Raw genomic sequence first — 14,675 nt, forward strand, 5'->3', positions numbered from 1 at the left:
ATTCAATGTCCTTACAACTCAACCTTAGATCTTTCCCAAGCTAGGACCACTGGACCTTTGGGCCTCTCTTTATCCCTTCCCAGGGCTGTCCCATGCCACACCTACCTGGCCAGACTGCAATCTGTCCGCTGACCTGTGGAAAGACAAAAGCAAAAATCATATGAAATAAAAGGGGTAGAGAAGGGAGACCAACTAGCAGAAAAGAATAAGGAGCCCATAGCCTCGTCTGAGAAAGAACTTTCTCTTGGTTCCCAAGCCACAGTTGCTAGTATCCCTGGACCTTAAGTTTGCCAATTCTTCTTCCCAAAGGGAAAACAGGCATGGATATAGGACAATGAGAATGAGATAGATCATACTTTAGAGAACAATCTGTTAGAAATTTAGCTTTTTATGCTTATGCTGGGTGTCTATGGTGGGAAGTTGTGGAGTGGAGTAGAACATGTTTTCTTGCTCCCATGTCTGTAAATGTACATACACTCATATACACAGCTGGGGTTGGAATGGAAGAAGGAAAAGGAGTTGTCTGGGGAGAGAATGGAGATGTGCATGTTCTGGTTTTAGATTCATACTAAATTCTGTTAGGTTAGACTGGGGTAGTGAGGCAGACTCTGCTAGGAAATCATAGTTCTCAATCCAGTGGCAGTCCCTAATAAATGAATGGGTCATAGTCAGCTTTAAAAGCTGAAATGCAAACTCAGCATGGTGGCTCACACCTGTAATCCGGCCACATGGGAGGCTGAGGCAGGAGGATCTCAAGTTTGAGGCCAGCCTCAGCAAATTAATGAGGCACTTAGCTACTTAGTGAGACCCTGTCTCAAAACAAAAAAATAAAAAATAAAATAAAGTAAAATGGGCTGGAGATGTGGCTCAGTGGTACAACATTTCTGGGTCTAATTCCCCATACCAAAACAAAACAAGACCAAAAAAAAAAAAAAAACCCTGAAATTCAAACCTTAAATTCATAAGAAGTATTTGTATTTTTATTTTTTTTGTTTGTTTGGTTTTGGTTTTTGTGGTGCTAGGGATCAAAGCCAGGGCTTCATGCTAGGTGAGCACCCTAACACAGAGCTGCATCCTCAGCCCCATAGACATGTCTTTAAAATTTAAAAATACATCTACATGTATACATGGGTCATAATGTAATATGTGGTGCTTTCTTTGGGCCCATAGTTAATGAAGCTTGATCTGTACTAGACCCAAATTAGATAAACGAAGAGCAAACCTCAGCAGGCACTGAGCCAGTGAAGCAGAGATCAGCTCCTACATTCCCCATTCAAGCTCCGGAAAAGGCAACTCCAAGGGCTGGGGGAGGGCAGCGCTGTTCCTTGTCTTTAAAGCTTGCTAATTGTTGATTACAGTGCAGCTCATCTTGAGCAACACCATCCCCCACCCCTAACAGCCTCTTCTTACCAAAGGCTCAGCTTTCATCTGCAAAAATATTATTCTGAGCCATTATTTTCAACATCTGTCCCATTTCCATTCTGGAATATTCATACACATCAATTATCCCTCTGTGGCAAGAACAAGGGGCTCTTGCATTATGGTGACAAATACATACAGAAGGCAGGGACATGATGGCTTGCACACAGGAAGATTTACAGCTATTTTTTTTTTCTTTATTGCTACAACTTGTCATCTTTAGATTAAGGCAATTTGCAACACTAATGAATGGTCAACTTTCATCCCTCCAGAGTTGCACATTTGGTGCATACTTGGGTGTGAGCAAGCAAACACACACACTCACACACACACACACACACACACACACACACACTACACACCAAGATCCTGCTTCTTGTCTTATTTATGAATTATGCTTAGTTTGTCTTGACCGGAAAAAAAAAATCACAGCTATAACTTGCTTCAAATACTTCTGGGCTTTCTTTTCTTCAGTCTCTGGTGGAGGAGCAATTTGATAACCAAAGAGTAAAGATTTTTCTATAAGCAAAGTTTGACTCTCTTTTTCTTTCTTTCTTTTTCTTTTCTTTTTCTTTTTTTTTTTTTTTGCAGTGCTAGGGATTGAACCCATAGCCTTGCGCATGGGAGGCAAGCACTCTACCAACTGAGCTATATCCCCAGCCCAAGTGTGACTCTGAATGCCTGGACCTGTTTAGTCTGAGTCCCTTGGGTGGTGGAGAGGAAAGAGACCAGAAGTTATGGAAAAGGCTCTCTTTATAGAAAATGCCTTAAAAATCATAAGAGCAGAGGTATTAGAGAAAAGAGAATTAACCACCTGGGGGAACTCTCCAGAGAAGGAAAAGGATAGGGTGAGAACAGTGGGCAGGAGACTGGTGTGAAAGGCAGGGCTCCAATCCCTGGGCCAATGAGCCAATGAGCCTCACATGCTTCCCTGGGCTCTGCAGTTTGTCTGATGAGAGCTTGAGAATTTATTTGAAAAAAGTCAGAGCTTTGTGTAAGTGCAGGCTTGCCTGTCACTCAGGTTACCACAGAGTCCCTGTGGCATCTCTCTTCCTCTCCCTCCCATCTTTAAGTGAGGAGATTAGTGGGGCAGGGCACTCAGAGGCATCCCCAACCTGGGAATCCCATTAATCATAGGATGCTGAGAGCTAGGCAGGAGACCTGGGCAGGGTGCCAAATAACCCTGAGGAAGCTTCTCTTTCAACCTTTGCCTTCTGTTTGACGTCCGAGAAGACAAAGTCCAGAGTGCCAGTTCTCTGCCTTGCTACTTTCTAGGGTCTGGTTAAGATCATCATCGGAGATGAGACAACCCTATCAGCACGATGGCCTCAGCATGACCACAGGAGAGAGAGGGGGCTGCCACTTAAACGGCACAGGGACCCCTCCAAGTAGAAGGAAGCAGACATTCACCCTGCAACTTAGAAGGCAGCCAAACGTCTGTCTGTCCATCACTCCTGCACCTGAGGATAATCTCCCTCCTCAGCAGGGCATCTCATCTCACAGCTCCCATCCTTGCCCTTCCTGTACCAGCCTCAGTCTTGCCACAAGGAGCTGGGAGTTTTAACAAAGTGTCTGCAGAGGAAATAACTCTGCAGCCCCATTACCCGGGTTGTGGCAGAGGAGGCAAGGGAGGGGGCCTGGGTGGAGAGCAGGCATGCTCCATTTAAACAAATAGATGATGCACATTAGTGCTTCATTAAGCATTGCCCTTTTCCCATTACTCAAGCAGTCATCTGGGGCGTGTGCTTCCACATTAAAGGGGCTAGGAAAAGAAACGCGTTCATATAACCAGATTGGGTCCACTTGGCTGAGGACAGAGGCGCGTGCTCAGCAAGAGAGCTCAGTGGGACCCGGCCCAGCTGCCAGCCTCCCACGGAGCATTCCCACACTCACTTTCTCCCAGGGTTTTCTGCAGAAGGTCGTGCTTGGCTTGTAACTTGGTGATGAGGTTCCTGCCCTCCAGGTACTCCTTCATTTTCTGTAGGGGAGGAGCAGAAAGAATAGTCAGACGCCTAAGGAAAAAAAAAATATCACGGATTCTTGGATGGACAATTCCCTTTTTTTGACAGGTCTTTTGGTTTCTGACCCAATTTCTATCAGGTCCATGTTTAAAAAATTTCTTTGAGGCCCAGAGTGTATGGCAGCTGCTGATTTTCACGGTGGATTAGTGCCCTGCTCTATGTTTCCATTGGAATTCGACGTTGGCCAGTACAAACAAACAAATGGTCTCCTAAAGCCCCTCATCTATCTCCTTCAGCCACACTGAAGAACAAGGACTGTAGGAAGTGTGAACAGACTCCCAGAGCCCCAGTTTTCTTGGTGTGAAGACACACACCTGCTCTTTGGCATCTCTACTGACATCTCTCCTGCCCTGCCTCTCCCAGGGTGTGTACTGTCACACCTGCACCTGGAGCAATAGCCCCCAGTCTCTGCCTCAGCTGCAAGTCCAGCATGCAGAGCATCTTCATTTGAGCCATATCCTAATCCTAATTGACCTCCTTCACTATTCTGCACAGAATCTTTATGGAAAGTGGCTGTCCCCCACTTGCGCATGCATGTACACACACACATACACACACACACACTTCCAAACCTAAGAGTTGGTTCTGGAAATGCAATGCCACCTGCTCTAACAGCCGGGATAGGATGCTGTGCTGCATTTTCAATTACAATCTCTCATGAAAGCTTGTCTGCCCATGGAGAGACTGTAGTTCACTGAAAAATTTATAAAATCTTCAAAACAACCCTATGAATGACTATTATCATTATCCCCATTTTACTGAGGAGAGTATTGAGGTCTGGAGAGATCAAGTTGTTCAAGGTCAAACAGTGAGCAATGGAATTAGAAGGTTAACACAAGGGGCTGAGGATGCAGCTCAGTGGTACAGTGCTTGCCTATCATGCATGAGGCTCTGGGTTCCACCCCCAATACCACAAAAATTAATACCTGATTAAATAAATAAAAAGGAAAATCCCCTAAACTACCCAATACATGCAGTTTCAGAATGATATCTGCTCTTAAGCATTATAATAAAATGCCCCATCACAATATAGAGCAGGAGAGAAGCAGAATTAAACATTGCATTCTTTTTATATATGAGGCAACTTAGATTTTTTTCCCCCCTTGGGTACTGGGGATTGAACCCAGGGATACTGTAACACTGAGCTGCTGCCTTGGCCATTTTCATTTTTATTATGAGACAGGATCTTACTAAGTTGCTAAGGCTGGCCTTGAACTTGTGAATCTCCTGCCTCAGCCTCCTGAGTTCCTGAGATTACAGGTGTGCGCCACCATACCTGGCAATTTAGGAGATTTTGGAACACTATAGCACATAGTCTTTCATTTGATTCCCACAATAACTTCATACAGCACATACGGAAGATACTATTTCTTTATTAGAGTTGAGAAGATAATAGCAAAGAAGGAGCATATCAAATAAATTGCTCATCACTGCAAGACAGTAAGTAGAAGCGCCAGGTGTGGGGGGGCCTAGTTTGGACTCTTAACCTGGCTTCTTTTCCACTCTCCCCCACAGTCAGGTCATTCTTGTGGATCTTAGTTTGCCTTGGTTCTCTCCTGCTGCACGGGTTCACCTGTCAGATCAGGGGTCATCTGCCCATGTTTAATTTAGTAACCCAATGGCAGGGTTTCTCAGAGCGTGATCTGAGAACTACTGGAAAGTTGGACAAAACATTTTAAACTATAATAGTTCTGCCTGTCTTTTAATGTGTACTAAATAAAACCTGAATTATACATCAAGGCTTTGATTTCAGGGCAATTATCACTTAGGATCAAGACTGAAAAAGAAAAGGTAAAACAAATGTGAATTACTTTCAGTCTCTATTTTTGTGTATAGTGTGAACTTTTAACTAAGAGCTTGTAGCTGGGTGTCGTGACACACACTTGTAATCCCAGTGACTCAGAAGGCTGAGGCAAGAGGATCACAAGTTCAAAGCTAGCCTCAGCATCTTAGAGAGATCCCTAGGTAACTTATCAAGACCCTGTCTCAAAATAAAAATAAAAAGGGCTGGGATGTAGCTCAGTGGTTAAGCGCCTCTGGGTTCAATCCCTGGTACCAAGCAAACAAGCAAATAAAAAACAAAATTAAGAGCTTGTATCTCCCTCTCTCTCATTTAAGAACAATGAAAACCCCTGTTTTCTTGGGGATCAGTCCTGGCCCCACCACACTTGCCCACATGGCCCCAATCTCTACTATAGCCCTTCTTGTACAGCTCTGTCATAGATGGTTTATTACTTGTGTTTCTCTCCAGACTGTCTCTTCCCTATGGTCAGGAATCATTGCCTTCATTATTCTTCCCATCCCATACCTAGCAAGAGAGTAGACACTCAGTAAATGCATGAAGAATGAGTAATAGATAAGCAATCTCACCCTCCTCTGTATAGAACTGCTTTTAGCAGTTACCAAGCCCTTAAGTGTGTCCCTACTCTAAATTAATAAATAAAACAAACCACATACTGAATCATTTCTGCCACCTTCACCAGGACCTGTTCCCCTGGCTCCTTTATGCCTTTGCACAAGAACATCTGCATGAAAATAGGCTCTCGTGTCACCTTCCCCTTTCCATCTGCTCCAGCTGCCAGCTCACCTGCTGCCAGTCTTCCCCAGGTGATATCCTAATCTCCAACTAAAGCCTAATTGTGGGCTAGGAATAGTACTTTGGGGCCTAGAGGTGAGAAGCCTTCAGGAAACATCCATTGCTAATAACACAAACCTCAAAGGCCTCTCTTTGGAAGGTTCTCCCAGGAGACACAAGGGCTTCCTAATGAGGAAAATTCACCAAGAAACTATAACCCTCAAAACAAGACCAGACTGCTCAGAATACTGCAAACATACAGAAAGGGGGTGGGTGCAAATTCCTCCCTCTCACTCAAGCTCCTACTTGTGATTCTGAAAATCATTTTTTTCATTCATGTTCACTTACTAGTTAACTCTGGCTGTCACTCAGTGAACCATTAAAATAAATAATAATCTGATAAAGGAGGTATGATGGATTACCTTTTCGGGTTCCATTAAATCCTAACGGATCAAAACTGTGTCAAGGTATGACCTGAATCCCTAATGGTGTGGAAACAATGGTTGGGGTTTTCTGCAGAGGTAAACTGGGTGTAAAGAGTTAAAGGCATCCTAGGGTTTGCAGATGTGTTATTTATCACTTTCATATAAACCTGGAAGTCAGCACTCATCTGCAGGACAGATAAGCTGGGAACAAATAACATTGCCTTCTTCTGTTGCTGCTGGACAGACACACAGAGAAAGAAGCTGAGACAGCCGAAGACAAGGGAGGAATAGGTGGATTTTTGATGAATTCTGGGGATTAGGGGACCAGGAAAACAGCTGTATATATGTGGTTTCTAAAATGTCTTCCTTGCCAGGCACTGTGGTGCATGCCTGTAATCCCAGTGACTTGGGAGGCTGAGGCAGGAGGACTGTGAGTTCAAATCCAGCCTCAGCAACTCAGCAAGGCCCTAAGCAACTCAGTGAGCCCCTGTCTCTAAAAAGAAAAGTAAAAGGGGCTGGGGATGTGGCTCAGTGGTTAAGCACCCCTAGGTTCAATCCCCAGTACCCCCCTGCCAAAAAAAAAAAAAAAATCTCTTCCACGGGCAATAAGAGTCACATCCCTTATTTAAAACATGTCTTAATATTAAATAACTTATTTTCTTTTATTCCACTTCTTTCACCCTGTGCTTCTCTCACCAAACACCCAAAAGTAAAGCAATTACCTGAGGTTTTCACTTTACCTGGGGATTTTATTTTACCAAAATAAATCAAATTCCTAAAACAGTCTGACTAATGCTCCCTACTCCATTTTTTTTTCATTTGATAATATCAAAACAAAATTTCTACAAAAAGTAGGAAAGGAGATAAAAAGTCTATTAAGGTGTTTTGTTGTTTTTTTTTCTTTAACACCGTGAAACTTAATTCCATTTTCATATAACTGATTGATTGATTGCCATACTGGGGACTGAACCCAGGGGGACTCTACAGCTGAGTTACAGCTGCCCATCTTCTTGTTTTGAGAAAGTCCTTGCTAAGTTGTCCAGGCTGGCCTCAGACTTGGGTTCCCCCTACTTCAGCCTCCCGAGTTGCTGGAATTACAGGTGTGCACCACTGTGCCTGGTTTAAATTTCATTTTTACGATCTCATTATTTCTTAATAATTCCTAATTGGTATTGAGAACATTGAGGTTGATTTATTAAAAGGTATTAATACAGTCATTTTTCCTTCTGAGCCCTTCTTCCCTGACAGACATTTTTTTCCACAGTAAAATGGAATATTCTAGGCCTACCATTTGCCCTTCTAACTTTGAGCAAATCACTTAACCCATTTGAGTCTTAGTTTTTCCAGTGGAGAAATAAGAATACTTTCTTTTTCACTAGGTTGCTAAGGATGAGGGAGGACAAGCATGACTGTGATTGGCACAGGGGTTGGTACATGGCAGGTGCTCAGAAAGCATTTCTTATTCCTGAATCACCTGCTTGAGCAACCTAAAAGCATTCCTTCCCTAAACTGCTTTATGCTAATATATAAGAATACTATGTCAAAATAGGCATGTTTAGGCATTTTTTTTTAACAGTAAGGGGCACAAGAATACTTTTCAAATTTCATTTTTAAAAGTCCTTTCTTGAAATACACTCTTACCATGGGAGTATGAATTGCAGGACTTTGCTTTCACACTGAACTTGGTCTGTGTAAACCCATGGCTGGCTCTAAGTATCTACTGCAGCAAGGGGGTGGGGTGGGAGGAGGAGTGGCTGAGCCTAGAGATACACAGATGTCATTACTGTGGCTGTTTCCCCACCATCCAGGCACACTGACATTTCCCCTCCTCCCCGTCAATTTTTAAAGCAGGAAACAGCTGTTAGAATACATAATAGAGTAAACCTTAAATGGAGCACATCTCTCCAGTTTAATTGGCAGGGCAGGGGCATTCACTCATTTTGTACCTGTTTAGCACATGTTTACCAAAGACTGCAGGATACCAGGATAGGAAAAGGTCTCAGACCACAAATTCCAAGTTTACTGGTCTAACACACACTGCTCCACTGGCCAAACCTGTCCCAAAGAATTCAGGTAGTCTGACTTTGTTATTTTATCAGCCATCATCCTTAAACCCTTTCTCATTCCACCCCAATACAAGAACCTCTTACTCTAACACTCCAATGAAATAGTTGGGACAAATGCCAACCTTCTAATTTTGATAATTCTTGGCTAAACAGTGAGCACTACAGTCTACGAGGAGAGAACTGGCAGAACAAAGGATCATATATCCACCTATTGGAATTCTATCCAACTATTGAAAAGGAAGCAGATCTTTTTGGTTTTGCACTAACATGAAAATACACAGAACAAATTAAGTAATAAAAGTAAAGAATAATATGAGTGGTATACTTCTACTTGTCATTCTATTTTACTTCATTACATTTCTAATGTAATTCATTGTATTAAAGGATATTTACCAACATATTATTAGTGGTTTCCTATGCATGGAACATCCCTGGAAGGACACAGAACTAGTTTCAATCACTGGCGGGGAAGAAAAAGCAGGGGTCAAGGATAGGGCAAGGATTTACTTTTTCACGTATAGCCTTTTGAAATTTTTGTATTTTCTTTTAAAAACCTTATTTTAAAGAATCACAATTGCTGGGCGTGGTGGTGCACGCCTGTAATCTCAGTGGCTTGGGAGGCTGATTGTGAGTTCAAAGCCAGCCTAAGCAACTTATTGAGGCCCTAAGCAACTCAGCAAGACCCTGTCTCTAAATAAAATATAAAAAAGGGTTGCGGATGAGGTTCAGTGGGTAAGTGCTCCTGGGTTTAATCCCTGGTAACAGGAAAAAAGAATCACAATGAAAATAGTAGCAAAAAAAAAAAAAAAAAAGTAATCATCACTGGATGATGTGTTTTTGAAGATGGGTGATAGACACCAAGTCCAGGAGATCAGGAAACATTTCCCTACCTATAGTAAATAAGAGGGGAAAGCTGAGCTGTTCCTGAGCCTTGCCCTTCAGCTCTACTTCTTCAGCAGGGTGCAGAGGAAAAGCCCATGACTAGAGATTTCTGGATTCATCTGCTGCTGAAGACCCTGACCAAGCTACACGTCCTCTCTGGATTTGTTTTTATTTGTTTTATTTGGCTGGTTGTTTGGCTTTCAATCTTTCAAATGAGAAGGTTAGGTTAGATGATTTTGAAAATTTGCTTTAAGCTAGAAAATTTCATGATTATTTTCCTGAGATTCCTGCAAGCCAGTGACCTTTATAGGTCATACTTCAAATTTCTAATTGAAGTCACCTGGACAGATTAATCTGGTTATAGCCACAGTGGTCAGAAAACTATCCCAGAGGACTGGGGATACAGCTCAGTTGGTAGAGTGCATGCCTCACATGCACAAGACCCTGGGTTTGATTCCCAGCACCAAAAAGAAAAAAAAAAAAAAAAAACTATCCCAGAAACCCTCTTAGTCACTAGGTATACTATCTAGGAGTCAAGCCATACAAGGGACCTCTTCTCAACTTTCCAAAAGAAGGGCACAGAGAAGTAAAGAAACAGAGGGCTTTGTATGGTTTGGCAAGCATGGGCAACCCCTCCATTTAACATGGGCATCTTTTCTTGAATGTCCATTTTACCACCCAAAACTAGACCTCTTATTATGAGTTGAATTATCTGAAACACTTCAGGTGCCAGTTACAAAAATGATGAACTCTCTTCTAAATCTATTTCTGAACAAGCCCAGACAAAAACTATTCCTGTAAGCCACGGAAATCTGCACACAATTTTGATAAGTAGCACCATGTCCTCAAAAGACAGGAAACTGGTTAGAGGATGTCAGTGCATTTAGATAGGTGAAGGGTGAACAGGATTTAAGAGGTCACCAGCTGGATGGAATAGGGTCATTCTGCTTTTACTAACTTTGAATACAAATATTATAGATTTATTTAAGCCAAAAAATAATTCTAACAGAAACTGTCTTAAATAGATTTTATGTCCCAAATTTTCTTAATTTAAAAAAATGGAAATCTTCCTCAACATAACAAGATTAAGGCATTTGTATCTAAGCAACTCAGACAGATTAGCCAAACAGTCCAACAGAGAGTACTCAACAAGCTCCTGAGATGACGAAGCTTGGGGCAGCAACACAGCCCTAATTATAGTCAAGGTGTTCTCTGAACCCGAGACCCAGGTTTTTGATTGACTTTATGCTTTTACACATGCTGATCCTTCCTCAAAGAATACTATTCTCCTCCACAATCTCCTGCCTGGTTCACTTGACCTTCAAGATTAAGCACAAAAGTCACTTTTTGTGATGCTTCCTGAGTACCATGCATCTTGGTTGCCATTTTATACACACGGGCACGCACACATGCATTTAAAAAATCTTAAGTTTCAAATGTTCAACATCTCCAGCAATTAGAGAAATGCAAATCAAAACTACACTGAGATTCCACCTGACTCCAGTCAGAATGGCAATCATCAAGAATACAAGCAACAATAAATATTGGCGAGGATGTGGGGGAAAAGGTATGCTCATACATTGTTGGTAGGATTGCAAATTGGTGCAACTACTCTGGAAAGCAGTATGGAGATTCCTCAGAAAACTTGGAATGGATCCACCATTTGATTAAGTCATCCTACTCCTAGGTTTATACCCAAAGCACTAAAAATCAGCATACTACAGTGACACAGCCTCATCAATGTTTGTAGCAGCAGAATTCACAATAGCTAAACTATGGTACCAACCTAAGTGCCTTTCAACGGATGAATAGATAAAGAAACTATGGTAGGGCTGGGGATGTGGCTCAAGCGGTAGCACGCTCGCCTGGCATGCGTGCAGCCCGGGTTCAATCCTCAGCATCACATACAAATAAAGATGTTGTGTCTGCCGAAAACTAAAAATAAATATTAAAAAAAATTCTCTCTCTCTCTTTAAAGAAAAAAAAAAGAAACTATGGTAGATATACCCAATGGAATATTACTCAGCCTTAAAGAAGAACAAAATTATGGCATTTTCCAGTAAATGGATGGAACTGAAAAATATTATAAGTGAAATAATCCAGTTCCAAAGAACCAAAGGCCAAATGTTTTCTCTGATATGCATATGCTAATTCATAATAGTGGAAGAAGAGAATAGAGGTATTTTGGACTAAACAGAGGGAGTGAAGGAAGGGGAGGGGGGTTAAGAATGATAGTAGAATGAATCAGACATTATTACCCTATGTGCATATATGACTACAAGATCTGTGTAACTCTGCATCATGTACAACAAAATGAATAAGTAGTTCTACTCTATTTATGTATGATGTGTCAAAATGCATTCTTCTATCATGTAAAACTAATTAGAACAAATAAAAAATATATTTAATTTTTTTTTAAAATTTCATTTTTAATTACAAAAATCAATCCATTCTGCCAGGTGTGATGGCACACACCTGTAATGTCAGTGGCTTCAGAGGCTGAGACAAGGAGGAGCACCAGTTCAAAGCCAGCCTCAGCAACTTAGAGAGGTCCTAAGAAACTTAGAGAGATCCTGTCTCAAAATCAGAAACAGAACAAAACAAAAGGGCTAGGAATGTTGCTCAGTGGTTAAGCACCCATGGGTTCAATCCCCAGTACCAAAAATACTCCAAAAACCAAAAACCAAAACAACAGCAACAAAAAACCCACAGAAACCCAAAAAACAACAAAAACAAAAATCCCCTCAAACTAATGCATTCTAACTGTTTAGAGACAAAGTAAAAATGAAAAGTTCTCCTTGATATGCCCAAGTCCATTATGCCCCTCTTCATTTTAATATTCTTCTCATTCCCAGCCTAGAGCACAGTTTCTGGCTCACAGTAAATCCACAATAAATGATCAATGAATAAATTGGCAGTGATTAATAATAAATTAACATGATGATGTTGAAAATAAAATTTCAGCATTTACTGAAATGATGATGAAATATGATCCAGGCAATGTGTTAAATATTTTGCAAAAATTATTGACTAAACCAAAATGTCATTCCATTATTTTTTTGGATAGATTTTTAGTATATTACTCAGTGACTTTAAAAGGAAATATATCCTACCACCATTATATTTCTAGATGATAGGATTGTAGATTATTTTTATTTTCATCTTTTTAAGTTTCATACAATAAACATGTTTTTCTTTGTATAACTTTTTGGAAATTATTTTAGAAGAATATACTCTTAAATCACTCCCTTTCAACAGTCTTTTCAAGATCAAGAAAAAAAAAAAAACCCTAAGAATTCTGAGCTTGATTAATTAAAAAACAGATTTTTTAAAAAATTAGCAAATTATTAGTGTTCCTTATGCAGAAAGGGCAATGTTCAAAGGAGAATTAAACAAATTGTTCCAGTTGGAGGAAAAATTCAATTTAGTGCATGCAGACTGTGCTTCTTGACTGAAAAACAAGTTAATTCCTTTCATTCGGAATCAGTATGCATATTCACTGGCTATATTTCATCTCACATCTGCAAACTTAATTTTTTCTTTCTTGGTCTTTGGAAGATTAGGAAATAAATTTTAGTCCAGGCAACAATAAATCCTACTTGGCAAGCTCAAAATAACTTAATTATTAAAAAGCAGCACCAAAAACCAGCTAGCAACCTTCCAAGGACTGTTAACACCACTTAAAAAAAAAAAAATGGGTCCATCTGTCTAAAAGGAGACTAAAGATACATGAATAACAAAATACAATGTTTTGGAAATGCTCTGCTAAACAACAATGTTGTATATTGTCAGTACCTTTAAATTTTAGCAATAATTATGAAAAACAATTCCCCAATAATGAATGTTACAAAATAATGTCATCACATCACTTGGAGGAGACTTAGACTTTTAAAACCAAGGTACCTGTAAGGCAGGATATTTGGATGTAGTTCCCAAGAACCAACATGATCTCGTGGCTGAGAAGAAAGCTTTCAAATGAAAGCCTACTAGCTGCTTAAAAAAGTCTTTTAAAAATTTTTGGTAGTAGGTGGGCACAGTGGTGCATGATTGAAATCCCAGCAGCTCAGGAAGCTGAGGCAGGAGGATTTTGAGTTCAAGACCAGCCTCAGGATCTTGTGAGGCCCTAAGCAACTCAGTGAGACCCTGTCTCTAAATAAAATATAAAAAAGGGTTGGGGAAGTGGCTCAATGGTTAAGCACCCCTGGGTTCAATCCCTTATACCAAAAAAAAAAAAAAAAAAAAAAAAATCTTGATAGTATATTTGGGAATGTCCCTTCTTCCTTGGGGGAGAGGGTCCCTGCTAGACATATACAACTTGTAGACACTGTCCCTTTAAGTGCAGAGATGGTCTCTAAATATGCCCAAATTTAAATCTGGGATATTCAAAGGCTGCCTTTCCAACATTTGACAAGGACTCTATGAGTTCTAAAGCTCCCTAGGGTGCCACAGTGCCTGCTGATGCTCTTTACAGGCCACTGAGAGCTGAGCTTGGTGGCACACATCTCTAATCCTAGCAGCTCGGGAGGCTGAAGCAAGAGGATCACAAGTTCAAAGCCAGCCTCAGCAAAAGTGAGGCACTAAGCCACTCAGTGAGACCCTGTCTCTAAATAAAATTCAAAATAGGTCTGGGGATGTGGCTCGGTGGTTCAGTACTCCTGAGTTCAATCCCCGGTACAAAAAAATAAAAAAATAAAGGCCACTAAGCGCCCTTACTGTGAAATAAAACTGCTCTGTCTCTTGCTGGTTGGCTCTCCTCTTAGCGATGCTAGGCTTGCTCATGAAGGTTTCTGAGACAGTTGACTTGACAGATTCCATAGAATTGCTGTACTGGAAGCAGTCAGACACATCAAAATCCTCGACCGTCACAATATCCTGGATGGTCTGCAGGGTGGCCTCCATTGTTTTCTTTACCTGTGGTGATAAGGGTCAACATAATGCATGAGGGGCAGGCTGCAAAGAGCCAGTGATAGAGAAGCTTGGAGAAGTGGAAGAGGAGAGGGCTGGGAAGGATGCAAGATACCACAGAAGGTACAGCTGTGCTTCCCACTGGACGGTGTTAAGAGAGTGATAAAAGTCACATGGACCCTACCACAGAATGCTACCCTCTTTAGTGAGGACCTAAAAAACCATCACCTGCTTTGTGCTTTATACTCGACTCAGTTCTTTTACTTAATGTGTACTTTTGAAATTTAACATTAGCTCTTTGTTATAATAAAAGTACACCACTGTACAAAGAGCTAGTTAAAACATCTGATGGGCAGAGTCCTGCAGTGTCTCAGGTTCTGTT

General features: G+C 41.0%; 1 protein-coding gene across 9 annotated transcripts in view; it reads right to left on the reverse strand.

The window, feature by feature from the left end:
• The window catches only part of Srgap2 (SLIT-ROBO Rho GTPase activating protein 2), a 242,435-nt gene that overhangs the window by 43,143 nt on the left and 184,617 nt on the right, over nt 1-14,675 (reverse strand). For all 9 annotated transcript variants that reach the window (XM_048809527.1, XM_015483747.2, XM_015483746.2 and 6 more), the window contains 3 exons: nt 14,102-14,299; nt 3,313-3,397; nt 106-133 (listed from right to left, as the gene is read on the reverse strand). In XM_048809527.1, coding sequence (XP_048665484.1) covers nt 106-133; nt 3,313-3,397; nt 14,102-14,299 — 311 coding nt within the window. The remainder of the gene's footprint in view (nt 1-105; nt 134-3,312; nt 3,398-14,101; nt 14,300-14,675) is intronic.

The sequence above is a fragment of the Marmota marmota genome, unplaced genomic scaffold (genome assembly GCF_001458135.2).
Source record: "Marmota marmota marmota unplaced genomic scaffold, marMar, whole genome shotgun sequence".
NCBI classification, from domain to species: domain Eukaryota; kingdom Metazoa; phylum Chordata; class Mammalia; order Rodentia; family Sciuridae; genus Marmota; species Marmota marmota.